At 49.1% G+C, this 27453-nt stretch overlaps 1 protein-coding gene and 1 non-coding gene across 2 annotated transcripts; both read left to right on the top strand.

Annotated features, from left to right (window-relative positions):
- Positions 1–22235: 22235 nt before the first annotated feature.
- TRNAD-GUC (transfer RNA aspartic acid (anticodon GUC)) lies at positions 22236–22307 on the top strand. Its single transcript has one exon. It is a non-coding gene; the product is annotated as a tRNA-Asp (tRNA).
- Positions 22308–22578: 271 nt separating this feature from the next.
- Positions 22579–23766, top strand: LOC149337519 (uncharacterized). The gene has a single exon (XM_089554438.1). It carries the CDS (start codon positions 22579–22581, stop codon positions 23764–23766), a length of 1188 nt encoding a protein of 395 aa, XP_089410564.1.
- The last annotated feature ends 3687 nt before the right edge of the window (positions 23767–27453 follow it).

Below are 27453 nucleotides of genomic sequence, written 5' to 3'. Positions count from 1 at the left end.
AAGTATGGAGCTTGTCGGGGCATTTGGCGGAAGGGCTGCGGCCCTTCCGCCATGGTTTGCTGTGCATGTATCTTTGCCGTTCCCATACCGTCACGTGACCTTATCATTTCATGTACATTGTTATTGATGATAATTACGCTTATACAATTTGATCTGTAGTTGAAGCATTAAACCGTATCATTCTGTGAAGTCCATATTTTTAAGCCTAAGTGAATATATTTGTAATGTATTGAATGTATATTTTTCGTGTATTTCTAATGTAATCTAATCTATTTAATGGGTATTTTAGTATATTTTTAAACCATTATAAATATGCTAAGCGGGTAAAAATGTACTTTTCACGTATTTTAAAGAACGTTAAAAATATTCGTAGTGTACTTAGAAAGCATTCGTATTGCAGTTTAAGCATAGGGACAAAAAATGGTAAATAAATATGAAATTAATACAATATGTTTGAAATACATTTTAAGCACATCCCCATTTTCGCTAAGTGATATATTTCGTGTGAACCACTTGGGAACAGCAGAGCAGCATTACTGGGGCGTACCCAAGAGTCTAGAGAGGCGCAGTTTTTCAGAGCAAAGCTGTTTATAAATTCAATTTTTATCGCATATTTAAATCTGCTCTATAACAATGGATATGCCAGCGAATTCTTCCTCGGATCGTTTGTACTTTTCTGGTATTCAATGTCAAGAACGCATCCCATTGGTTTTCTATGGCATCCTTAACCACTGTGTGCGAGATGATGACACACCTTAAAACCTGGAGGAGACACAAGCTCTGCCTTAAGGGTGTGACGGGAGAGCCTCAGTACGTTAGTGCCCATATAGGTATAATTGATCATTCTCTAATTCACATTCACGGATCGTTGGGAGTCTTCATAACACTCCTGGCGCAGTGGTGCAGCGGTTAAGCGACGCGCCACTGCCCCGCCAGGTGGGGCTTGTGAGGCCCACATCGCTCTTCGCGAGCAACCAATCACTAATTTAACTGTTACCAGCACACCATGGCAGGCCCACTGCTATTTCATTCATAACACCGCCGCCGCCGACGAGCACGATGATGCCGGGGTTTAAACACAATATCGTTAATGCTCCAGTTGCCCAGGAAATCCGACACCGTCGTTGTCGTCGTAGGCTTTAGGAACGCAAAATCGGCCGTTGTAGGATAACCCAGGTGTGTAACCAATTCATCTAGGGTCGCCATTCTATGGCCAACGTTGAACGAAAGATTCTGCTTGGCCTCGTCCAACCCGTCATGATCAAAGAATAGGCCGCTTACGTAAAACTGTGACGTCAGCCTAGGTCACGTGACCTTGTGTCGGGATCGCAGCAAGCCCCGAGCATTTGTGAGCGAACTGTCCACCGTGGCAGGTAGCAGTTAAAGTAGGGATAGGTCAAAAGAGGCTGCTCGGGATGAGCAACTTTGGTTGGACAAGCTCCAGCTATCACAGCACCTGCCATCAGGGAAGTGGGAAGTGTCTCCAAGCTTGCAGTCTTTTTTTTTATCAAAGAGGAAAAGGCAGCAGCGCTTAACCAACGTATTCGTGCTGCGATCCAACTATATGTTCCCTCAGCTTTGGTAATATTTCAGTAAAAAACTCGAAACCCTTTGTAATTACTCTTACTGAGGTTTTCCAGGTATGATGAAAAAAAATTATTGGTGCATTTCTATTCACACATCGTCGTCGCAGTGCTGTAATAAGTGACAAAATGCAGAAAATATTTTTTTCTAGACGCTGGTATATAGGCGTTACCTCTTTGAGTAAGAATTCATCTCAACTCTGAATGGTTAGCTATTTTATAGAGGAAGAATATCCGTCACTAAAAGACAACAAACATGATACTTACTCTACAAGAACGCAGATATGCAGAAAAACTAAGGTGAGCGAAACGACACCCATGTGCTTCCGAATGTACGTTCAGAACCTTAACAACTGAGCAAGAACAAATCCTGAGAGCAGCCTAGGAGCGACATTTACAAAGCTCTAAATTATCAAAATGTAGGCGCATGTTAGCGTGGCGACCTTTAACTCAGCTTTAAATTGAGCAGCGGACAGCTTTGACTGATCACGAGAAATTAAATCCTCCCATCAAAACGACGCTGCAATAAGCGGTGGCTTCAGGAAACGGATTAAAATTAATTTTCATTTGATCTGCCGCAGCGCCTTCTAGAAACCCGTAATTGGGAGCGTAGCCATTATATTCTGAACGTGGCTTTCTGCGAGAAAACGCAACCCGACTTGATAAATAACATTAAAAGTTGTAGCAATTCATACAGGAGTCTGGCATCGCCACCCTAGTGTGCACAGTTAAAGAAGAAGAGGCCAGCAGAGATCGTCGTAACGCTAAAATAAATAACTTTAAAAGGACAATAAACTAGGACAGTGCGGTCTGAGCAGGTGGATTGTACGGCATGGCGGACAGCATGTCCGTTGTAGTTTGTAGTTAAAAGACTATTTGTTAACTATTAATAACTAACTTTGGAAATTTTCTTCTCGTGGCACTATATTATATTGCGCAATGAAAGCCTTCAGGATTGTAGGCGAACCTACTTTTTCTGGTTTCAATTTCTATTTCGGTACTGTTGCCCGGGGTGCTGAATATGAATTTGTGCGCTCAAGATGAGCCGATGCCTGAAGGGACGCGTGACTTCCGCTGGAACTGGTATTTCACCACTTCAACCCAGGGGATCTTCGCCCCCGAGAAAAAGCACAGCCATATTCTGAGCTATGAGATGCGCGCCTAATTTGTGGCGATCCTCGTTACGCGCTCCTGACTAGACCATGTGACACGGCGTATTGAGAACCTGCAGTGAGCAGGCGGCGCAACAGAAGCTCGGCGCTCATCGCCACAAACGCCGGTGTCGGGTGACATCCAGGCGGCCAACTTGTCTAGGTTTCTTTTTGATCGACCGGTGGGCAATATCGTCTGTTTCAGTTTTAAGGCCATGAAAAGCTTTTTGGACTGCTTTCGGCCGCCGAGTTTGCTTTAGGGACATAGTATGTTTAAAAACGACCTTGTATAACGCGTGCAAAAAGTGGACGCCAAAGGCCTCGCTGAAAAGTGCCTATTGCAACGAAATAAATACGTGTGTGACGTTGAACATTTTGTTAGTAAACAAATTATTTTATTTTAAGCTTGCTCATGTGAAGTATTCATGGCCGTCGACTCAGTCGTTCGATCCATGTGCTGTTCATGTGAGAAAACTTGACGATGAGCACGAGGTTGAAAGAATATCATTTTCTTATTGTTACCCACATTGCAGTGCAATACGAAATCTAATGATTTTTTCTTGTAGTTTCGCATTATGCCTTAAATGCAGTTGGGGAACGATGGACACGGAACTCTGCAAGAGTTTCTGCAACTCCTGGCGCCCGCGGTACCATTGCCCTGAGGCATCGGCCGCCACTAGTTGCAGGCCGAAACAAAATTTTCCGTTTCGACATCACCTCGTCATCTGTCTCGGCAGGCAACCGCACACGAAATGCCCCTGCGTCAGGAGCCAGCTATGAAATGACGGAGAACACAGAGCCCCTATTTTCATTTCGGCAGCGGTGGGCAACGAATTCTACAAGGCTCGTAGTATCTGTGCTTTTATGCAGGTCAAAATTAGCTGTACTGTATTATTGGTAACTAATTTTACAGGCATTACTGCTGAGCACTGCATGAGTTGCTGGTTTTGGCGCGCTCGAATTGATAGTTTGGCGCGTCATTTTTGTGCAGAGGAAACAGTTTCTGAAGCGCACTTTCCTACGGTTACCCGACGGCAGTTAGTAGCGACGTGAAACATAAAAAATCTGTTGAGGATTTTACACGCAAAACAAAGCCTGACCTTTGAAAAAGTGTGAAGCACTGCAGTTGCACTGTAAAGGCATCGACGAAACCACAGCGGAATAGAAGACCTTCGAGAAAATGTTCAAAACCTGCCCAGACAAAATGAAGGATTAACAGCTGAGAACAGTTCTCCGTATGTGATTCTTGATGAACTGACAAAGCTGAATGAAAAAAATTGCAGAGGGTACACAAGTTCCGCCGTAAGGGTATGACCCGATATCGTAGTCAGTTAGGCTTTCTATTCTCAACTGTTTGACACCTTTGAACGCATTTGTCATTTTTTGGAATTTTTTAAAATTAACTAGTTGATTAACTACACACTCTAAATTTTCTTAATTTACATCATCAAGCATGATCTTTTGATTATAAGCATTGTCACACATTTGAACCCTTTTTTCCGTTTTTCCATGCATTTAAATAATCTATTAATTGCAATTATTTCTATAACCCGTCATCCCCTATCGCACACCAATCAACCATCAATCATTAGAACCATAATTTACCATGATACATTTTTTAAGCAGCCCTCGATCATAGGTCACCGGTTTGAATCCTTACCGCGAGCTGGGCTCTTGGCTAGTAAGTTTATGCTGCACGAAACGCTGACTCGTATGACGCCATCCGGAACATCATGCGGCAATTGCTTAGCATGATAAGAATATTCCGAATATTTCCCCCGATTATTTCCGACACGCGGTGCCGACTACGCCTCCGGATTTTGTTGCGAAATGAACACTACACGAGTCGCCGAGCCATTTCGCGGAGCTGAGGAAAGGCCATACTGCGCATGCGCGATGAGCAGTGACGTCACACGGCGCACAGCTGGCGCGCCGCCGCCGGCGCTGCGCGGGTGACTCAGAGGTGGCGCCGCCGCTGTCGCCAGTTGCGCATGCGCAGTAGCGGCGCATAGCTAGCGTGCCGGGGCCGCCGCCGCGAGCTCTCCATCGCCTCTCTCTCTCTCCTCGTTGCTTTCGCAGTCCTCGATGTTTACCCCGAGCTAAACCACTGCCAACTTTCGTCCGAGCGAGCTGTATACGTTACAGCGTAATAGCGAAAGTGTATTTCTTGAAATTAGGGGAGTGCGAATATTCGAAATTTTCGAATATAGGTCGAATAGTGTATTTTTAGTATTCGTATTCGATTCAAAATCTAAGTATTCGTGTTGTTTCGAATATTCGATCCGACGCGAATATCCGTACCCAGCCGAATATTCTATTGCGAGCACCGGTGTTCATTTCGGTCCGCAAGTCCTATCAAAAGAGACATAATATAGCGGCGCCCAGAGCAATGCGTAACGTTGGGCCATGCAGCAGCTGACTACGCTGGTGAGCTTCTTTGTGGCTGTGCCTGCGAAGCTGGTATAGTCAGAGCTCTGCACGAAATACCTCGCAATACGTGCCAGTTCAGTGCCATGTGAGAGGGCATTTTTGTGGCTGGAGAAGTCGCTTCAGCTAGAAGGGAACTAACTACTTCTGCCTGACCGTGTGGAGCAGCCGGTTTTCCTTCATGACAACCTTTTATGTTCATCCCAGCAACGCGCTTTTGTGCTTATGGCAAGCTAGCCTTAATCAATGCTGTGTACTAGCCATCTTCTCTGATATTTCCACTCTTCTATGAATAATGTTCGAGACTTTGATACTTTTTGTGCAGCTACACACATCTTTTGTGTTCATTTCATCACTGATAGTTGAACTGTGATGTTCTTGGGTGCTAAAATAATGTTTTGCAGTGTTTAAATGCGTCTGCCCTTGATTATTCGATATTCGATTCGATATTCGGAACCAAATATTCGTATTCGATTCGTTTTCGAAAAATTTGATATTCGCACACCCCTACTTAAAATCTTTAATGTGATGATAGGCACCATGTCCAGGCCGACATATGGCATTGCAACTGAATTCATGACATTTCTGAGAACACCTTGGAAACGCTCAGAGACCAAGACTGGTCCTTTCATCGAAACGTTGGCGAGCTCACTGAAGCTTCGTCCTCCTTTGTTCGCTTTGCGTGTCTGGAGTCCCTTGGGCTTCCAGTGGTCTGCATTATTATTCTCATTGACGTGGATATTGATTCCATATCTGATAGCCCATGTGCGAAGTATTTTAAAAATATTCTTAATGATCACGCTTGCAAAAATATTATAATGCTACCAACTAGTGTAACAGCTGCTACAGCGACGTGTGTCTCAAATATTAAAATCAGTCATCTTGCTGCTGGTGTAATGACGTGTCACGCAAGCCACCACACGCCAGTTTTTTGCCGAGTTTCTTTAGAATCGAAAAAAAATAGCAGATGGTTTAGCATGGGTAAGCGCGGAATATCATGCAGTATCACTAGTTACGTTGGGCAATTAAGGTCCTTACGGGCTGTGAATGTGACTGCACCGTTTGACCTGAAAGTCTGAACCATAAAGGCCTTTGAGCTTAAAGGTGCAGTGAAGAGGAATCTGAACTCGTCTTTTTGCCACGGGAACTCAATCTACACGTTCCGAGCATTCTTAGAAACGTCGATTTATTGCTCTGTGTGGCCGATTTCCCTATTTAAGTCGAATTGACGTCCGGCCCCCGCCTTTTTTTTTAATTCCCCCCTTACGGTGGGCGGAGTCGACCAACGCCTTGGAGTGCCTTTCACCCAGTCGCGTGGCGGCTTGCCGCTCTGCCATCGGCGGAGTAATACGTAGTAATCCGTAGAATCAAATAGTCCGCGCGTATTTTTATTTCTGCGGCCTTATTTTTGCTGCTTTCTTATCTGCGAATGAAACTATTTATTCACGGAAACCTAAAAAAAAACAAAATAAAGCGAAAGCAAAGCCTCCGCGGAGCTGGCTGAAAGACACTCCACGCGTTTGGTCGACTCCGCCCACCGTACGGGGAGAATTCAAAAAATAAAGGCGGGAGCCGGACGTCAATTCGACTTAATTAGGGAAATCGGCCACACAGGGCAATAAGTCGAAGTGTCTAAGAATGCTCGGAACGTGTAGATCGAGTTCTCGCGGCAAAAAGACGAGTTCAGATTCCTCTTCAGTGCACCTTTAAGCTTAAAGGCCCGCCTTAAGGGTGTGACGAGATAGCTTAATGGGTTAATTCCTATATATGCAGAAAGTCATTCTCTACTTTATATTCATAGACCCCTGGGAGGCCTCTTACCCCCCCCCCCCCCCCCCCCCCCCCCCCCCCCCCTGGCGCAGTGTTGAAGCGGTTAAGCGATACGCCACTACCTTGTGATGGTAGCTGCTTTCTGCGGCTACCACTTTCGGTTAGCGTATTTCTTCGCTATCGCTGGAAAGTAATGCTAAAGAGAGAGAAATACGAAAAATTTATGTAACCAAAGCATTATACGAAAGAATTAAAGGAACAGATAAAATACATCATGCTTTCATGCAAAGCCATAATCCCCCTTTGCTTACGGAGTGGAAGAAAATTAAGTACAAATTCAAGTCAAACAAAGAAAGCAAAATCGTTATTTATCAGAGCAAGACTTTTACCGTCAGCGGAGACGAGAGAAAAATGTGGCATATAATTAGCCACTTTAAGAGCCAAAAGCAACCCTTAGCGAAAAAGAGGATGTGCTAAAAATGCATTTCAAACGTATTGTATTAATTTCATATTTATTTCGCATTTTTTTGTCCCTATGCTTAAACTGCAATACGAATGCTTTCTAAGTAGACTAGGAATAATTGTTTCAACGTTCTTAAAAATACGTGAAAAATACATTTTTGCCCGCTTAGCGCATTTATAATGCATTAAAAATATACATTAGAAATAGACTAAAATATACATTTAATACATTAAAAATATATTTACTCGAGCTTCAAGAAATGTCTACTGGGCGGCTTTATGGAATGAGACGGGTTAATGCTTCAACTGGAGAACAAATTGTACACGAATATTTATCATCAATTAACGGGAGTCTGAAATTATAAGGTCACATGACTGAATGGGAACGGCAGATACCTACACACAGCATACCAAGACGACGGTGACGCGGCAAACTAGAAATGCTACGACTAAAGTCCCTAGATCAGCTTTTTTTACAAAAGCTCATAAAGGGACTTTAGCTACGAGAAGCGCTGTTCTTGGGTTGCCTTATATATACCCACCGAGAACGACGCTCTATCTTGCCCGGTGAGGCCTTTTTTGCGCAAAGACTGTGGGCTGCCAAATTATCGCAGAAGTACCCTACTGATCGCGTTCGAATCTGCGGCTAATCGAGAACGGAATTGCTGGTTGAAACTTGCGTCAGGCATAGGTCAGGAGTCGAACTGTCAACCAAAAGATACATGCGCGTCTAAGGAGCCGGTCGGCCTTGCCAGTCGGGGTCCGTTCCGCTGGCGTATTCGGGCCCAGAAGTACCCAAGGCGCTTTTGCTGGTATAATGCTATCACGTTCTCACACGGAAATGTTCAAATGACATCTGAGTAGAATGTCATTCGAGAATTGGAATGACATTCGGAATCGACGTACTCCCGCGGTGCTACACGACACTTTCCAAACGCATTTGAAAGCCTCAGCTCGTTTTCAGTGTACAGCGACGACGACGACGGCGGCGGTCACACTAGTCCGACAACGGCAGTATATATCACGCTCAACAACAGCATGTGATTATAGTGAAATATCTAGTTTACTATAATATGATTGTAGAGGGACATATTTTTCAGGCCAACGACACCGACGAATCCGGTCGGCGGACGGTCAGCCTTGTCGGCGGCTGAGCGAGAGCACGGCGATGAGGCGGCGGTGTGAATATGCTCGCGCTTCTAAATGAGCGAAACGAATGGCTATATTTCACATGTGCACACCTGAACACTCACCAGCGATAAGCGCTTGCCAAATCCATTTCAGTCGACGACGGCTCTCTTCCCTTCCGCGATGACTAGGCCCAGCGAGTCCGCACGGTTGGATCAGTGATTGCGGCGGTTGTGAAGAGCGAATCACAAGCTTTACAGAATGCAAATGGTCACCGTGTGTAGTTTTGGCAACAGTGACCTGAAATCAACTATTGCTTACATCGCAGGGCACGCGTACGATGAACGGGAAACGCCGGTGTGACCCAGACTGTCGAGCCGTGCTTTACGGCCAGCAGCAGTTGTCGCCGTCGCTAGCTTGTGGATAACAAGTTAGGTCGTTTCAGTTAAAGCGAACAGTCGCCAAACATACTTCTGGATAAAGTAGTTTAAAATAAAGTACTGGGCATGTCGGAGAAACTCGGGACAAGAAGCGAGAAGCGCCGATCCTGCGCGATGACAACAACCCGGCTGTCAAGTGTTTCTCAGGCGTGCGATCGCATCATCGCTTCCCACATATTGTCGCGTGAGCAATCACGAGTACAACCAGTAAAAAAGAAACCAGATTGTTTAATAGAACTAAAGCGCACATTGCGTTTTATGTTATGAAAGAGCACTAGCTGTTCGTACGCAGCGATGTAAACAACAGTATGAGTGCAGTCGCCCTCATCGGCGCACTCCTGGGGAAATTTCATGCTGACGCGGTTAATATTCATTGGCGTAATATTATCTTCAAGCACTCCCTTAGACAGAACACGTGTAGCAGCGATAGATGACATTCGGTTCCAAGGCATTCGAAGCGCCCGTGTGGCAGAGGTATAATAAGTGGTGATCACCTTCCTGCCAGAGGTTACCATAAACGAAAGGATGACAAGAAATGGAAAGTTTTCACTCTTCGCTGAAATGTCATTTCGAGCCCTAGATAGTTCCACGGTAGCTTGAAGTGTAATGCAGATATGTTTAAGCGGGCTACCCATTTGTTAGAATTTAAGTATACTTCAGACGGATTAATTGCGTATTTACGAAAGTACACTTTAAATACAGAGCCAACACCAAAATGCGATTTCCCGAAACTCGATTTTGAGCATTAGATTGTTCAACGACAGCTTGTAGTGCGCTAAAACATGCTAATGCGGACTGCCAATTTGCTAGAATTTCAGTATTCTTTGGACGAATTACTTGCGTATTTACGGAAGTACACTTCAAATACATTGACACCACGCAAATGCCATTTCCCGAAACGCGATTTCGAGCACTCGACTGTTCAACGGCAGCTAGAAGTGTGGTGCAAATACGTTAAAAAAAATCTGCCCGTTTGTTAGAATTGAAGTATACTTCGGATGAATTAATTTCAGATTTCCGAAAATACACTTTTAATACACTGATAAGATGCTAAAACTGCGTACAGTCATGAAATTTATGAGCGTGAACACGGCAGCGCGTGGAAGACAGCCTCGAGCCCTACTCGTGGCGATACGCGACGGCCGCTTTCGTAAACAAAGTGGAAAGGGAGGTCTGTCCTTCGGCTTGCCGGAAGCTGGCAACGCGGCATTACCCTTTCCACCACGTTGCGGAAAGCAGCCGCCGCGTATCGCCACAAGTAGGGCTGGAGGCTATTTGCCACGCGCTGCCGTGTTCACGCTCATAAATTTCATGACTGTACATATTTTTCACGTATTTGAAAATTGCTCGAAGTATGCTTTAAGTCAGGTATTTTTGGCACATTTTAAAAATATATTTCGAATACCAAGCATGAAATTTCAAGAACGTATTTCCTACATATTTTTAGTGCATTCACGAATACAAAATATTGTCACGTTGTAGTGACGGCAGTCCAGCGGTCAGGAAGACACCAGAAATACTTGCAAACGAAGCTCTTTATTTGGGCTGACTTGCGCCCGCAAAAGAACTGAATCACTCGGTGGCGGCGTAAGCAACAAGCGTGCTCGTCAATCGTCGAACAACGAATGTCTGCTGCTCGCGGCATCGTTCAATTTAAAGCCGGCAAGGAAACTTCGAGATAACAGGTCGAGATCATCTAGAGTAATCTGGAAACACGTAGATACAGCTGTTCATGGCTGTGAACAATCGAGATTAGACCGGTCGTTTCTCGCGTCACGAACAAAAATGATAACACCCCTTTTCTGCGCGAACGAACGGACGCTACAATAATACGTGGCATTACCCCCCTCTCAAAGAAGCATCGTCTCGATGCTTTAAAATGAAAATAAACGCGCAGAATGCTAACTTCGAGTCCCTTAGCGTTCATAATAAGGTTTAAGGGCAGCGGTAAAAGCTTCAAGTCTAGCCGTGTCGTCGTCGTCGTCGTTGTTGTCGTTGTCGTTGTCGTCGTGGTTGTCGTCGTCGTGGTCGTCGTCGTCGTCGTGGTCGTCGTCGTCGTCGTGGTCGTCGTAGTTGTCGCAGTAGTTGTCGTCGTAGTTGTCGCAGTAGTTGTCGCCGTAGTTGTCGTCGTCGTTGTCGTCGTCGGTGTTGTCGTCGTAGTGGCGGCATGGTCTTGAGTACTCGTCGATGGAGGATCTTTGTCATTGCGCTTAGAAGCAACCTCACCTCCAAAGGCTGCTTTATTTAGTTTAACCTTCGGGGGCTGGGGGAGCGTCCACGCACGGCGTAGCCTCGGCTAGGAGATACAAGGCGCGGGGACGATGGCGACGGGGAACGTGATAAGCGGCTCGGCGATGAGTATTCTTCCCGACGCAAAAACTCCTCGATTTCGGCTGGTCGCTGGCCGGGTCGGGGTCGTGGAGCGTCGTAAGAGAACCCTCGGATGCCCAGTCTCCTGTATGGGCAGTGCCGGAGGACGTGACCGGCTTCGCCATAGTGGAAGCATAGTGGGCGGCGCTGGTCGGGAGTTCTCCACTCGTCGCATTTCCTCGGCTGCGCGCGTCGCTCGTAGGATGGGCGGGTTGGGGCGAGTGGGCGGCGGTCCAACGCAGCTGGCTGAGGGCGATAGGGGCTTGGGTCCCGTCGTCGAGGTGCAGGACGGCGCACAGCTGCGGCGTAAGTAATGGCTGGGGGCTGCAGAGGCTGCGTGGGTGCCGGCGTCACACCCAAGGCCTGTTGAACTTCGTCCCGGATTACGTCAGTAAGTGGTGAAACCTGCGGCTGCGTTCCATTTGGCAGCAATCGTCGGAGCTCTTCTCGTACTACTTGGCGTATAACCTCCCGCAGGTTATCGTTGTTAGCGGCGTCCAGGCAGTTTGCTGAAAAAACGCGCTGCTGGCGCTCATATTGGCGGGCTCGGGCGTCAAGTGTTTTTTCCATCGTGGAGGCCTCTTCTATGAATTCCGCCACGGTTTTCGGTGGGTTCCGTACGAGGCCGGCAAAGAGTTGTTCTTTAACTCCTCGCATAAGCAGCTTGACCTTTTCTTCTTCCTTCATGTTCGAGTCGGCACGCCGGAAGAGACGCTTCATCTCCTCAGTGTACACTGCAACGGTCTCGTTTGGGTGTTGTATGCGAGACTGTAGCAGCTGCTGGGCTCTCTCCTTTCTCACGACGTTTGTGAAAGTCTTGAGAAGCTGCTCTTTGAAGGTTGCCCAATTCGCGAGGCTGGCTTCCTCATTCTCAAACCAGACACTTGCTGGTCCCTCCAGGGCAAAGAAGACGTACCTAAATTTCATGGCATCGTCCCAGTTGTTAAAGACAGCCACTCGGTCGAACTGCTCCAGCCATTCTTCGAAGTCGGCGCCAGGCGAAGCGTCGAAGGTTGGTGGCACCCGGGGCTGCTGAAGAATGATTGGAGTCATCGTCTGGGGCACGCTCATGGTAGATGTTGCTGCTGGCTTTAGCTTCCGGGTAGGATCCGGCAGAATCCCGAACTCAGGTTCGTCCCCTTGCAGGCGTCGGCTTGCGCGGTGGACTGGACTCAGGTCCTGCGGTAGATGACTCAAAGGGCTGGCGTCACGACTTGTAGGGGGTGTCCGGAACATGGGAGGCTACCCAGCACCTCCACCAGATGTCACGTTGTAGTGACGGCAGTCCAGCGGTCAGGAAGACACCAGAAATACTTGCAAACGAAGCTCTTTATTTGGGCTGACTTGCGCCCGCAAAAGAACTGAATCACTCGGTGGCGGCGTAGAAAGAGAAGTTTATTTTTTCTGTTTTAACATAGAAAATACAAAACAAAACAGATGAACTTAATTCTCTGATCAGTCAAGCACATGCGCAGTGACGCAGCACTGAGCACGTCAGTAATGCAGTAAAAATGCCGATACTCGACCGCCGCGCAGGACGATAAAGTATGTCGACCATTTGCGCAAGAACTCAGCCTCGCTCATTGACAGAGCGTCCATGCATGCTTGTTCAAAGAGGCGCGTGCGCAGGCGCTGCAACATTGGGAACATTGTTCTTTGCGGACGCCCATTTAAGGATGCCACTCCACGCTGCCGCCACAAAACGAACATGCCGACACACAAGAGCATATTTTGAAACACTTCGGGAGAACTAGTGCGCGCTTCCAGGCGGGTTAAAAACATGCGTGACACTAATGTCCAAAAGGTGCGCGCAACTACACACTCAAACATTGCGTGCTGCAAAGTTTCAAGCAGACCGCACTGCGGGCATCGGGCGGAGGGCGCCACGCCCCACGCCGCAAGGCGGTCTCTTGTGGGCAGGACCCGCCAGCCTCGCAGCCAGCCGAAGTCCCTGACATCTGCAGGAAGCGTAGCTGAGGTCAGTTGGCGCCAGCGTGCCCGTCTCGTTTTCTGGAGTTGTTCGCGGGTCAGCGCAGCGACCGTTATTGCTTCACACATTCTGGAGGGTGGGGTTTCATCAACATCCAGATCGGGCACGCTGGCAGTCAACGACGTCAGTGTGCGACGCACATTAACGAAAAATGCCGGCGGCTGCTCGGCTGTAGGGCCAACCACGTGTTGTGAAAAAAACACGTTACGCGCTGTACCCAGAAAATATGTGAGGAGTGTTCTCCCGGGATAGTCTGGGTTGCGTACAAGATCTCGTACTCCTCGCAAGGCGAGCACATTGCACATGGTGCGGATACAAGGTATACCAAACCCACCCATGTACGATGGAAGGCGCATGAACATTCGTGACACAAGTTCGGTTTTGCCCGCCCAAACGAAAGAGCCACAGGCTGAGGTTAGCCTGCGCGCAAACGTGCGCGGTGGGTTTGCGACGCGGGCGACAAAAAAACATGCGGCTAGGATTGTGGACTTAACTATATAGCAGCGCTCTGCCATTGAAAGGCGGAAAGTTGACGCCACCGAGAGACGTTTCTCAGCGTTCGTGCGGAGGTTAGTCCAGGTTTCGCGGGCTACTTCTCCGCTGGCGAGGAATACTACTCCCAGGACTTTCACTCCCTGCACCCACTCCACCTCGCCCGCAAGGTTCGGTGTGAAGGTGCCAAACCTTAGTGCCTTGCTTTTTCCCCTGTTCAATAGGGCCCCCGATATCTCGCTGTACTCGAGAAACAGCCGCGAAAAAGCGGCGTAGCTATCCTCGTCCTTGAGGAAAAGCGACACGTCATCGGCGTAGGCCGATACCTTGATTTGGCCCTGGCCAGGTAGAGGGAAGCCGCGTATGGATGGGCTGTCGTTAATGCGCCGGATGAGTGGATCCAGGCACAACACGAAGAATGTTGGGGAGAGAGGGCATCCTTGCCTTATGCCCCTGGTGACTGAGAAGGGAGCGCTCTGGTGGCCGTTTACGGAGAGACGAGCATTCAGGTCTGCGTAAAGTAAGCGCAGCCTGCTGACAATTTGCGGAGGGAATCCGAAGGCTTCAAGGACTCCGAACAGATACGAGTGTTCCACCCGATCGAATGCTTTCGCCTGGTCTAGTGAAACAAAGCACCCGCTGAAGCCCGTCCTGCTGGCAAATGTGAACAGGTCTCTAGTGAGTGCCAATGCATCAAACACAGAGCGGTCAGGGACGCTTCTGGTTTGGGCCCGGTGGATTAGGTGAGGTAGGATCGTCCGCATTCTTGTGTTCAGTAAAGATGTGACTATTTTGTAATCTGCGTTTAAGAGGCTTATGGGCCGCCATGCTTGCGGGTCGGAGGGGTCACCGCCCGCTTTCGGAATGAGTATGATGCGACATTCGCGGAAAGAGTTTGGACGTAACCCATCCGCGAGGAAGCCGTTGACCATCTTCAGGAGCGCTCCTTGGATCTCGTAAAAAAAGTTTGAATAAAAACTTGTTGGAATGCCGTCTGGACCGGGGGCAGAGGCTGCATTCATACTCTGCAGGATGGCGTGCAGCTCTTGGCTTGTGGCTGGTGCGCAAAGGTTTTCATGCAGCTCTTCAGCTACTCGTGGCAAGTTTCCAAAAAAGCTTTGTAGAAGCCCGTCATAACCATCTTGAAGATGTAGCCAACTGTCCGTAGAGAATAGGTTCGAAAAGTGGCTTGCGAAGATCGTGCAGATATCGGCCGTGGTTTTGCTTTGGGTGCCGTCTGGGAGTGTCACGAAAGGCACAGTAGCGGGAGCGAATTCCTCTGCCGTGCCTGCGCGTACGTGTCGTAGCACAGCCGGGTCTGATATCGGCCGCCCGAGCTGGTGTGCACGACTAGCTGCCCGTGATGACTGGCAGAGCAACACGTGGTAACGTGCTTTAAGTAGACTCAGGTAATCGCTCATGGCAAAGGTTAAGGGTGCTCCCCTTTGCACTATACGGATGCGCTTGAGGGTGTCATTCAGTGCATGAGTTACCCGGCGTCTGCGGTCTTGACCGGCCGACACCAGAGTTGCCTGCCAACGAGCCTTGAGTGTGTCCCATGAATCAGTCGCAACGAAGCTCTTGCACGATGCTGCCAACGCCGTACGCAGCGACGCCACGCTTTCCGGGTCCGCCAGTAGGCTCGTGTCCATGCGCCACGTAACAGTACGTGGGGTGTCCTCACCAAAGTCGAGCCTGACTGACAAGGGGTGGTGATCGGAAATCACCGGCGTGCCTGCAGGGAACGCGAGAACTTCGCAGCTAACGACAAAAGAAGCGAGCTCTGGTGGAAAATAGAATTTGTCTATCCGACTCGCTGACTGTGCTCTCTCAAACGTCGCTCCAAAGGCATCCCCGTGAAGCTGCACCCACGCGTCAGACAAGCGGAACTGAGTCACGAGATCGCGGAGCGCGGGGGCACCGCAATAACGGCGACCGTGACCCTGTCCGCGGACGTCACGGTCGATGTTAAGTACACAATTGAAGTCACCGACGATGAAAGTGGGGTAGGGATCAAGGAGGAATGAGTCGAGGCGCTCAAAAAAATCAGAACTACTAGTCCGCCGTGCTGGCGCATATACAACCAACGCACGTACCCGCCGCTGGTTTAGTGTGAAGTCGACCGCAAGAGTGCGGCCGTCCAGCCCGAAAGTGCAATGAGCACCCGCGCGCAGGCAGGGGTTTACAAAAACGACACCAACACCGCACATATGAAAATCAGTCAACGAAAAATAAGCAAAAACAGAAAACCGGGTGGTGAAATTCAGCACATCAAGTGAAGTACGGAAGTTGCATTCCTGTAAAAACAGGATGTCGACGCCCCTAGCCCTGGCAAAGTGCATCACCTCTCTCTGTCTGTCTACGGATTGAAATCCCCGAACATTCAGGGAGAGGAGATGCACAACCGCCATGACTGCCAAGAGCACCGACGGCATAGCATACAACCTAAAGAGCGCTGCCATGGGCGGCGCTTGGCGCGCGCGGCACTTTTTTGCTAGAACGTTCGTTAACAGTCCCTTCGGATTCCGATGATTGGGGGTGGGCACGTTTGAAGTCTGGTCGGGAAAAGTCCATGTTTTCGGGGCCGTCGACGCTTGTGGCCTCGCTCACCGGTTGCTGCGTGGTCTTGGCGACGCTCGCAGCTGAAGCCGATGCCGACGCCAGGGTCGCCGATGGGAGGGTGTGGCTGGCTGGTGACGGGAAGCGCGCGTCGTCCGCACCTCCAGGAGTCGTCGTTCCTGACACCTGGCCGCACGTCAAGTCGCCTGCCAGGCGAAGCGGCGTGACTTTGTCCGGTACGTCCACCAGGTCGCCCGACGCCACGCTCGACTCATCGCCGCTGCTGCTGCTCTCGGTGTTGAAGGAAGCTGTGCGGGGTAGCGGCGGCAAGGGTTCCGCGAAAACAGCACCGAACGGCTCCACCTCGTTTGAAGGCGTCCCCTCGAGCTGCTCCTTCACGGGCACCTCCGTCGCGGGGGCGGGTTCGGGCTCCCTCGGGCGGCTGGTCGTTGGGTGCTCGTCGGCAACAGGCGTCCGGACGGTTGGTGGGCTCCGCGTTTCTGCGGCCACGTTGTCCTTACTCGGTTCCTTCCTCGAGGCGGCGGCCGCCGCATAGGACCGTGGCCGCAGGCAGTCCGCTGTGGCGTGGCTTCCACCGCAGCGCCTGCAAGCCGCTCCGCATACGGCCGTGTCGTGGCCGAACACCTCGCAGCGAGCGCACCGCGGCGTTCGACACGCCGCGCCGATGTGGCCGTCCTGCCCGCAGCGGGAACACACCTTCCGGACGCCTCGGTAGTCAAACATGACGCGGTGGCCCTGGACGGTCAAGAAGTTCGGCACCGCCTGCTTCATCTCGATCCGGACCACGCGCGTCCCGTTGCCGACGTGACGACGGCCCTTGAGGACGGGGTGGGTGATGTCCAGCACCTTGCCGAAAGAGCTCAGTGCCGCTGCCAGCGCCGCGTCTCCCACGAACAGCGGCACACGAAAAGCCGTCACGTGGACCACGGCAGGACCCACGCAGGCTACTGGGACGGAAGTGCCGTTCACGTTGAAGGCGCCTTCCACGAGCATCTTCTCCGCCGCCGCAGCCGAGGCCATGGCGACGCAGAACTTCATGCCTCCATGGTGCTGGAGGCTCTCTAGCCCTTTCGGGCCGACAACCAACTCGATGCCGTCGACGATGTCGTCAGCTGTCGCGTCGGAAGTAACTGTAAACGAAAAACAATGCGCCTTTGGGGGCGGCGCACGGAAAACCGGAGGGGCAGCAGGTCCCGGGCCTCCCATGACGTCACGGGCGGCCGACTGGGCTGCTGCTTGAAGGCCAGGAAGTTGCCCGAGCACCGGCAAAGGCACGGCGCCTGGGCTGGGAGGCTGGTTGCGGATCCTCGGGGTCGCAGTGGATCCGAGGCCCGCCTGCACTTGTCAAAACTTCTCAGCAAGCCAGCGCCGAAAAAACTTCGCTGGTTCTGGACGAGCTCGGGCAGCAACAAGCGTGCTCGGCGGTCGTCGAACTACGAATGTCCGCTGCTCGCGGCATCGTTCAATTTAAAGCCGGCAAGGAAACTTCGAGATAACAGGTCGAGATCATCTAGAGTAATCTGGAAACACGTAGATACAGCTGTTCATGGCTGTGAACAATCGAGATTAGACCGGTCGCTTCTCGCGTCACGAACAAAAGTGATAACGACCCTTTCCTGCTGTCTTGAGCGAACGAACAAACACTGCAATGTTTGTTCAAATGTTCAATATGTTCAAAATACAATTTAAATAGCCCACCGTATATTCGAAACGCATTAGTTTTTGCTAAGGGTAAAACTGCGAAAGTGCAGAAGAAATTTATTTATTTATTTACATTATTACTGAGGTCCAGTGGCACTACGGAGGGGGATGGTAAATATACAAAAACAGAGAGAGAAATACAGTTGGTTACATGAATGTTAAAAAGCACCTGAATATACAAGGTTAGCTGGTGCTACGTGGAACTGTTCATAATTTTCAATGCGAACAACTTGTGCGGAAAGGCGGTTCCATTCACGTGAGATGACTGGAAATATTAGTAAACAGCGAAGATATGTCTGAACAAGAAATGGCAGGTAAAATTGAGCGATCTTATATTAACAGTGGTCAGAATATGGCGAAAAAACAACCTAGAGATTACTACCCGTGAAGAAATTGGCGACGATCTATTTTTTTTATCTGGCATGCTTGACACTTTCGTCTCTGTTTGACACCTCTGTACGGAGCGCTACAAATTGCGCATTTTACATTTTTTACCCGTCTACTTCCTGCCATATTTGTAACGTAGGATGAAACGATCGGGCACCTGCTCTGTGACTGCCCTCGTTTTGAGCGAGAGGGCGGTTTCCTGACTGCTACTCTGTACCGCTTGGACTCGCATCCTCTAACAGAGTCCAACGTTCTGGGGCCTTGGACACACCGTGACCCATCTGGCTTGCAGCCCGGGACCTGAACCTGCAACGCGCCCTCGTCACCTTGGCCCAGGACCTATTGAACGCCTAACATAAAGGCTGTTAACAAAAAGTGCTACACCACCACCATCCTCACAAAGGAAAGCGGTGAAAGCGCTGCTGAGATTCTTAAAAGATTCGGGGTTGTCTACCCGTCTATAATCAAAAAGACAAATGCAGGAAAACAAAGAATAACCTTGCGTAAGTCACACTTGCAACAATGCCAGGAAAGTTCGATATAGTTCAATCAATCAATCAATCAATCAAATCTTTATTTATCATCCAGATGTTAGGGGCGCAGACAAAAAGCTCTCACTGGAGCTTGATTGCGCGCCTGCGCCCCCGTACAAGGTTTCAAGGTTTGTTTGATTGCATATATTGGCAGCAACTAACAAAACAATTGCGTTTGAGGAAAAATAAACGAGACACAACTGACTCGGAAAAAATCAATAAACAAGAGATAAAAACAGACAAAAACAGCAAAAGAAATAGGATGCAAAAATACTGGTTTGTAAGACTAACACAAAGCATTTAGCAATAATGGTAAGTGGTAAATATATGGTAGGAGGTGAATTTTTTCAACGAAAGCGCAAAGAAAGAGCGTGCATCATATTTTTTGCAGTGATTTCTTGGTTATCTGTCAGAGTTTACGAAGCACAATTAAGGCGGACGTGAGATGTGTTGTTAATGGCCAAGAACCACATAAAAATAACCGATGACAAGGCAAGAGAGCAAGAGAGCAGCTGTCCGCACGACTGATTTGGCGATTGTAATGGCTGATTGGTGGCAGCGCTGCTTAGCTAATGAGCCCGAAAGGGCACCTTACACAAGCTTGACGCAAGCGCAGGGGAAGCCGGCGTTTAAGGAATCATTCAACGATAAAGCGTTAATGAGAGAGTTGTATGGAAATTTGATGCACTTGCTTCAATCATTTAACGAGCTGCCGCCGATCTTGAAACGCCGATCTTTAATCTGCCCGGGGGCGGCACTAATGCGACGCATCGCTCTGTTGAACTTTCTTTTTTTGCATCACATCTCCAGTGTATGTCATTATTGTGTTTGCCTTGTCGTCGGTTATTTTTATGTGGTTCTTGGCCATTAACAACACATCTCACGTCCACCTTAATTGTGTTTGGTAAACTATGACAGATAACCAAAAAATCACTGCAAAAAATATGATGCACGCTGTTTCTTTGTGCTTTCGCTGAAAAAATTCACCCCTACCATATATTTACCTCAACAGAGCAAAACAACTTATCATTGCTTAATGCCCAGTGCTTATCATCTCGTCCTAATTCCTACTTTAAAGAATATCTAGTTTTTCGACCCCCCCCCCCAAAAAAAACAAAAAAAAACAAGAGGAATTTGCACCACGTCCCGTGCTTAACTGTTTTAAAGTCGAACGTTTATTATATTTGATAATACTTTACAGCATACGGTTAAGTGTTATACAGCAAGATGTTTCAAAGGAGATACCGTAATGAGACCTCTAATCATCAACGCGTAGGGAAAATAAATAAAATCAATGCTGCAACGAGAACTAAACACAAAATGTTGAAGCACATCCAGCGCACGACGATATCTGACAGATAGCCTTTGAATAAAAAATAAAGCATTGGATAGAAGAAATTTCCAGAGCAAAAGAGAAAGCGATTAGTGGCAAGGAAGGCAGCTGTCAGTGTTTTCGAGTGCTTCTATTTGCAATGTTTTTCTTCTGATTTCAAAGCTGTGGTACCTTATGAATGTTATATGCGCATCGCGGGCAGCCATTGAAAACACGCACCGTGTTTCTGCTGTTTTTGTTTGCACATCGGCATGGGCGAAAACCAGCCGAACAAATTTGTTTCTGTCAAAAGCGGAGGGCTTGGGCTGGCACGCTTGTTTTTGCGTCAAGTTGTTTCACGATCTATGTTCTCCCATGATCGAAGTGACGTCTTTCTAAGAACGGTTATGCAAGTGCGCTTGCAGAAGCTGCTGCCTGGAAGAATAGTGTTATGCGAAAACAAGAATGGGGCTGTGATTGGCCTCCTGCGCGAGGTTGTTCTGTAGTGCAAGATGCTGGAAGTACGTTTTTGTCCAGATTACCTGTGCAATGTCACGAAAAAAAAACTATACAAATATCTGGTTGAATGATGCTGCCGGTACTATTGTACCGGTCACCTCACCGTGGATGCCCTGAGCAAGGTGTTCTAAAGCGAGTTAAGATGATGCCCGTTAGGTCAGGAGTAAAAACTTTCCTTTTCAAAATCCATACCAATACGTTCCCTTTAAAGCATTGCTCAACGATAAATGAATATGCGTGTCATAGACCACAGATCGTTTGTTATGTAAAAAACATGAGATGATGGAGAATACTTTCTTAGAGTGCTGGGAATCAATGTATCTTTTGGATGTCTTCCAAAGAACGATTAAGAAAGATCTTCCCTTACACCATTACGGAAGCCGATTCCTCCCAGTACAAAACGACGAGGTGCCCTGTGATTTGATTATGCTTCGCAGCCTCCACAGTCTGTGGAAAACAATAATGTAGATGCGGCATGCCGATTCCAACATTTGCTGAGCATGTGAAAATTTCATTGAGAGTGCAGCTTATACACAAAGTTATCAGAGTGCAGCCTGACCCAGCAGAGTCGGTTTCTGTGCTTATTTATTTATTACAAATTCTTCAAGGCCCCTGGGGGCATTACAAACAGTAGTGGAATAAACAGAATAAAATTTGTCATAACGTAGCAAAACAAAAACAAAATATAATATAGGAAACAAAGCCGTCTAAGCTTTCACGAGAGAGATCGGATTAGCTAACAAGGCACATTAGCCAAACATCATGTTTTCAGCGGCTATTTTAAATAACCACGTGTCAGAAATATCGGGAACCAACGCGGGCAGGTATTTCTAATCGCTGGCCGTTTTCGGTGTAAACGAATTAAAGTGCGCATTGCCCGGCAGTATGCAATGCGAACGTTGCGGCGATGGTCTGTGCGAGGTGATATGAAAGACAGCGCAGACAGAACATCCCATTTTAACTGGTGTTTGGGGTAGTAAATTTTGTAAAAGTTAGCATTCGCGAGTTTTCTACGAAGTTAAACACTAGAAAGGTTCAAAGTACTATTCATTGCAGTTAATCGTGCAGTGCGGGAAAAGTTAGACACTATAAACCGGGTGCTACGTTTCAGTACTGATTTAAATTGAATAGTAGGAAAGTTTCATGATTTTATTCATTTGAAAAGTTTCCACTTCCTATGCAGCGGCTGAACAGCAGCTGAAAAGATTTTATCATTTATTATTTGGTGTTTTGCAAGGCCACCAAAAATTCCTTTATATAATAGCCTGTATCCCCGCCTGTCACGCGGGAGACCGGGGTTCGATTCCCCGACGGGGAGCTTAGTTTTCTTTTTTTCTCCCTTTGGCCTTCTGTGTCTTTAACTAAGCGACGGTGCTCCGGTGTTTCTGTCTCCTCGTTAGTATAGTGGCCAGTATCCCCGCCTGTCACGCGGGAGACCGGGGTTCGATTCCCCGACGGGGAGCTTCGTCTTCTTTTTTTCTCCCTTTGGCCTTCTGTGTCTTTAACTAAGCGACGGTGCTCCGGTGTTTCTGTCTCCTCGTTAGTATAGTGGCCAGTATCCTCGCCTGTCACGCGGGAGACCGGGGTTCGATTCCCCGACGGGGAGCTTAGTTTTCTTTTTTACTCCCTTTGGCCTTCTGTGTCTTTAACTAAGCGACGGTGCTCCGGTGTTTCTGTCTCCTCGTTAGTACAGGATTCCATTTCCGGCCACCGAGCGTGACGGACGTGCTGTCATGAGCTCCGTTGGAGCGGTGTCAGCGGCCCAGCAGGGCCGCGGAAACAGGTTTTTTGCCCAAGATTCCCAGGATTATCAAGTTGTACTGCCGCCATTGCCAACAGGTGCGTCCGTTTTGAATACCGTGTTTCTTCACGGTGATTTGAAAGTCAGGCCTTTTCGTGTTGAAGACTTTCGCGACACGTTGGTTCGCCTCGGAATGCTCCCCGAAGTGCTAGCTCTGGGGGCGTTTCAGATGAACCCCGTGTGGGCGGTCACCTTCAGTAGCCCAGAAGCGACGAAGAAAATTCTGGAAGCTGGCGAAGTGAAAGTGAAGGAAAAACGATGCCTTGTCATTGACCCGGCCAACCAGGATGTGCGGCTGAAGCTGCATTGGGTGCTGCATAACGCCCCGGACGAAGATATTCGTGATGCGCTGGCCCCATACCGGAAAGTAACCGACCTGTCTCGGGAGTGCTGGCGCGTTCAGGGCATTGCTGACAAGGGCTCTTCTACCCGCAGAGTCGGCCTTAAACTGAAGCCCGGACTGACTCTCGAGGACTTGCCTCATCAAGTACGTATTGCTGGAAGCAATGCCCTACTAGTTGTACCAGGTAGGCCGCCGTTATGCCTAAGGTGTAACAGTCGAGGCCACATCAGGCAAGAGTGCCGAGTGCCGCGCTGCACCTTGTGCAAGCGTTATGGCCATGATGAGAGCAAGTGTACTCGAACGTACGCCAACGTAACAGGACTGGGCGCAAGCAACGAAGTCCAAGCTGAGCACCTCATGGACCAGGCCGACGCAAAAGAGGCGGCTGGTGGTCCGACTCTACCGCATGCTCAAGACGCCACTAGAACGCTTCCTCCCGCGAAAGAAGAGGCACAGAGTGCACCAGCAAAGGAGGCTAAGCCGGGGAGCGCTGCAACGTCCACCAACGACTGCCCCGAAAAGATGACTAGCGCCTCGCCTACTGCAACCGTCACGCAACAGGGGACTGAAGACGTTGTGATGTCGAGCGTCGGTGCCACGGCAGCGAAGCGACTTCACGACGACAGCGGCAACGAGGCGCACGACACCAGCAAAGAAGTCGGCGGGGAGCCGCCTGTGAAAACGACGCCCACCCGAAGATCAACACTGAAACCGGCACCCAAAATTCCGCCCGAGCCTCGGCCCGAGCGGATGCCGTCGGCGCTGCCGCCGACGTAACCCGCGGCCAAGTGAGTGTGTCGGGCCTGCCGGCAAGCGAAAAATGGCTAGTGTAGGAACGCTTTCTTGCGGCGACTTAATCAGCGCCGCCTCAATGAGCCGAAGGGCTCAAGCGACTGTGCAAGTTGTTGGAAATGCGAATAGTGCCGATAGTGAAGGGGATACTGTGTGGTTCGAATGCTTCTTTAAGTCAACCTAGAAACAAGTTTACACGTCGGCACGCTCAACGTGCGCGGCTTGTCTAATCGTAGGAAACAGTACCAACTTAGCCGACTTTTTATGGAGTACGACTTAGACATAATTGCTGTTCAAGAGACGAAAGTTGAAAGCGAAGAAGCAACGAGCCGCATGGTGGAACCTTTCAGAGCGAGATATAATGTGTGCATTTCTCACGCTATTGGCACAGCGGGTGGGTGTGCGTTATTTGTTAAAAATTCCATTGAACCGATTATAGAAAGTGTTTATGCTTGTGACAATGGCCGCCTCATTGTGTGTGACTTTATGCTGCATGCCAATAAGTTCCGAGTTATATGTTTATATGCTCCAAAGAGTGCAAGTGAACGGAAAATGTTTTTTGAAAGTGTTGATCGCCACCTAAACAGTGATGAAAGGATCATTGTCATGTTGGGAGATTTTAACTGTGTGTGCAGTTCAGAAGATCGAGCGAGACAGGCACCCGTTCGAGATGCGAGTTCAGTGTTTCTGAGCGAGTGTGTAGAGGATCGAGCAATGACAGATGTTGGTTACTTTATGTCGAATCCTACGTTACAGTACTTTACCCATCAGCAACGAGGCAGCCTTGCCAGATTAGACAGAATTTATGTTTCCGCAACACTGGTGCCTGTGTGTACCAATTGTGATGTCAAAAACGTTTCTTTGAGGCCCTTTGACTCTGCCGGAGTACCTTACTTATTACGGTGGAATTATCAAACCACAGCCCTTCCGACCACGTCGTATTTTTTGCTATCATTGCCACAAAGAAGGCCATATGCAAACCACCTGCCCTAATCCTGCTGCTGTGGTCGACATGAACGAACCATCAGTTCTTTGCGCCTTATGCAAATCACCGGACCATGATATACGCTCTCCCGCTTGTCCAAAGAAGAAGCGAGCGAAGAACCTGCACAAGCCATCTGTTAAACAGGATATTCCTACAAGTAATCGTTTTGCTGCCCTCGCATGTGATGACAACGACTTCCCTGAGCTTCCTTCAACTGACCCCGCTGCGCAGCACCCGTCTTCTCAGCACCCGTCTTCTCGGCAGCGTTCATACGCACAAGCGGCTCGCCTTTGTAGATCAAATGATACACCAACACGACCAGTGCATCCCTCACAAGTGGATTCCACAGATGAAGACGCAGCTTTAGAAAATGCTATCGTGGAGGCTCGCCGTCGACTAGACGAACTCACCCAGCGCCGGGAACAGCGACGTTCTCACTCCTCTACAAGAACATTAATCACTCGGGAGCAATCTTCACAGGAATCACCCCCAATAACCACTGGACCACAATCATGTGCCGACCACCCGTTAACCGTGACTACCCCGACAGTGGATAAAATATTGGCGCTCATGAAGCAGTTGACCTCCCTCATCATAGAAGCTCTTCGGCCTAGCCATGGATAGTGCATCATCTATGGTGGTGCAGTGGAACTGTCGAGGCTTTGCTAATAAGGCCACTGAGGTGAATATCCGCCTTCGTGACGGAAAGTTGAAGGCATGGGCGTTTCTGTTGCAAGAGCATAATTCACTACCACGCCTTTCAGGATTCTGCGCATACAATTCACCCTCGATCCCTGATCGCCGTTGCATCGCCTCCTCCCTCACCCCAGGTAAATCTGCAATTTATATTCACAGATCCCTTCCCCATACTCCGCTAGACCTTTCACGGTGGTGCAACACACGTCAAGAGGTCGTCGCCATTCTTGTTAAACCAGCACGCACCCCTCTTATTCTAGTTTCTTTTTATGGCCGTCCTAGCTCCGCATCTCCCAATCTTGGATGGGTACGTTTCCTTCGTTGTACCAACCCGGGTATCCCTATTCTAGTTGGTGGAGACTTCAACGGCGCACACACTTCGTGGGGTTACCCAGCAGATTCCTCAAGGGGTGCGCACATCCAAGGCAGCTTTTCAGATAATTCCTTTCAACTTTTAAACCACCCGAATACCTCTACCCGCCCAAGAGGTGGCCCGTATTCACCTGACTTGACTTGGTGGTTAGGGCCCGGTAACCCTCGTTGGGATGTTGAATCAGACTCTTGGGGTAGTGATCACTGCCCTATTTTTATCTCCCTCACTCCTTCGCGTCTACGGAAAGTACGCCGCAGCGTACGCATAACATCATGGGACTCTGTACGCGCTGACAATCGTTTAACTACATTCAACCCGTCTTCAGCAGTGTCTACCCTCTCTGATGTTCTCGCAACTCATACTATTACCAGTACTGTAAATGAAGGCGACCCAAACCCGGACATACACCTCCTGAATCTGTGGGCTCTTCGTCGCCAGGCCGATCATTATGCTTCTCGCAACCCTGAGGACCCCTTGGCTCTTCCATCTCTTCACCGAGCTACCGCCCGAGCGCGGCGTTATGCAAAGCAACTAGGCAGGAAACGCTGGGCTGCATGGTGTGCCCGCCTGTCCTCTACGCAGGGCAATCGACATCTTTGGAGAGTGTTTCACGCCATGGAGCGCCCTTCTCAGGTTGCAGATTACACTGAAAGCATTCGCCTCGCGCTGAATGTGGACGAAGATACATTTGCACAACAAGCGGCCCGTCAGTTTTTTCCACACCATGACTGCACCCCTACATCTCCTCCAGTCTTATCGGTTACAGAGCCTTCCGATGAGGTTACTTCTGATTTAACCATGGCAGAATTGCTAGCCTCCATTGAACGCCTCAAAACTACCACTTCTCCCGGGCACGACGGCATACCAAACTCTTTATTCCGTAACTTGGATGGGTCTGCTTTGCAAACCCTACTGGATACTTTCAACCAGGTGTGGCGTTCTGGTGTCATCCCTGGAGAGTGGAAGCATTCTATTGTGGTCCCAATACCCAAGTCAGGTCAGCCTCCAGTATCTCTTTCGGCCCTTCGTCCAATTTCTCTCACGCCTACCATCTGCAAGCTTTACGAAAGCATTCTCGCCGCACGCTTGTCGTGGTGGCTAGAATCACACGATTGTTACCCAGATTCCCAAATAGGTTTCCGTCCCCAAATTGGAACGGAGGATGGTCTTGCTACTATGGCTACTGACGTGCTTCACCACTCTCCGCATAATCACCTCGTTCGAACGGTGATCGCGACAGACATAACAAAGGCATATGATAACATCCTTCACTCTGCCATTCTTGCTTCCCTTCAAACTCTTGGTCTCCCTCACCGGTTTCTCCTATCCATTCACGCCTTTTAACAAATCGCACCTTCAGTGTACGGGTCCATGAAAAGCCCTTTAGTAACTTCGCTTCCAATAGAGGAGTGCCCCAGGGCTCCGTTGTCGCCCCCACATTATTCAATGTGGCTTTTATTCCTCTTGTTAGAGCCCTAGAGACCATCCCTTCTATCCGTGTGCTTGCGTACGCCGATGACATAACCTTCTGGTGCTGTCACCCAGATGCGTCTATCCATCAGTCGGCCCTCCAACATGCGCTAGATGTCTTGACATCTCGCCTCCCACCTCTGGGTCT

This window comes from Amblyomma mixtum, chromosome 7 (assembly GCF_055824585.1).
Source record: "Amblyomma mixtum isolate Tamu chromosome 7, ASM5582458v1, whole genome shotgun sequence".
Lineage (NCBI taxonomy): Eukaryota > Metazoa > Arthropoda > Arachnida > Ixodida > Ixodidae > Amblyomma > Amblyomma mixtum.
The sequence above is the reverse complement of the archived record's forward strand: the minus strand, read 5'-3'. Positions and strand labels throughout refer to the sequence as shown.

Coding starts and splice junctions, on each gene's coding strand:
- LOC149337519 (XM_089554438.1), top strand. CDS start 22,579: ATGAGCTCCGTTGGAGCGGTGTCAGCGGCCCAGCAGGGCCGCGGAAAC.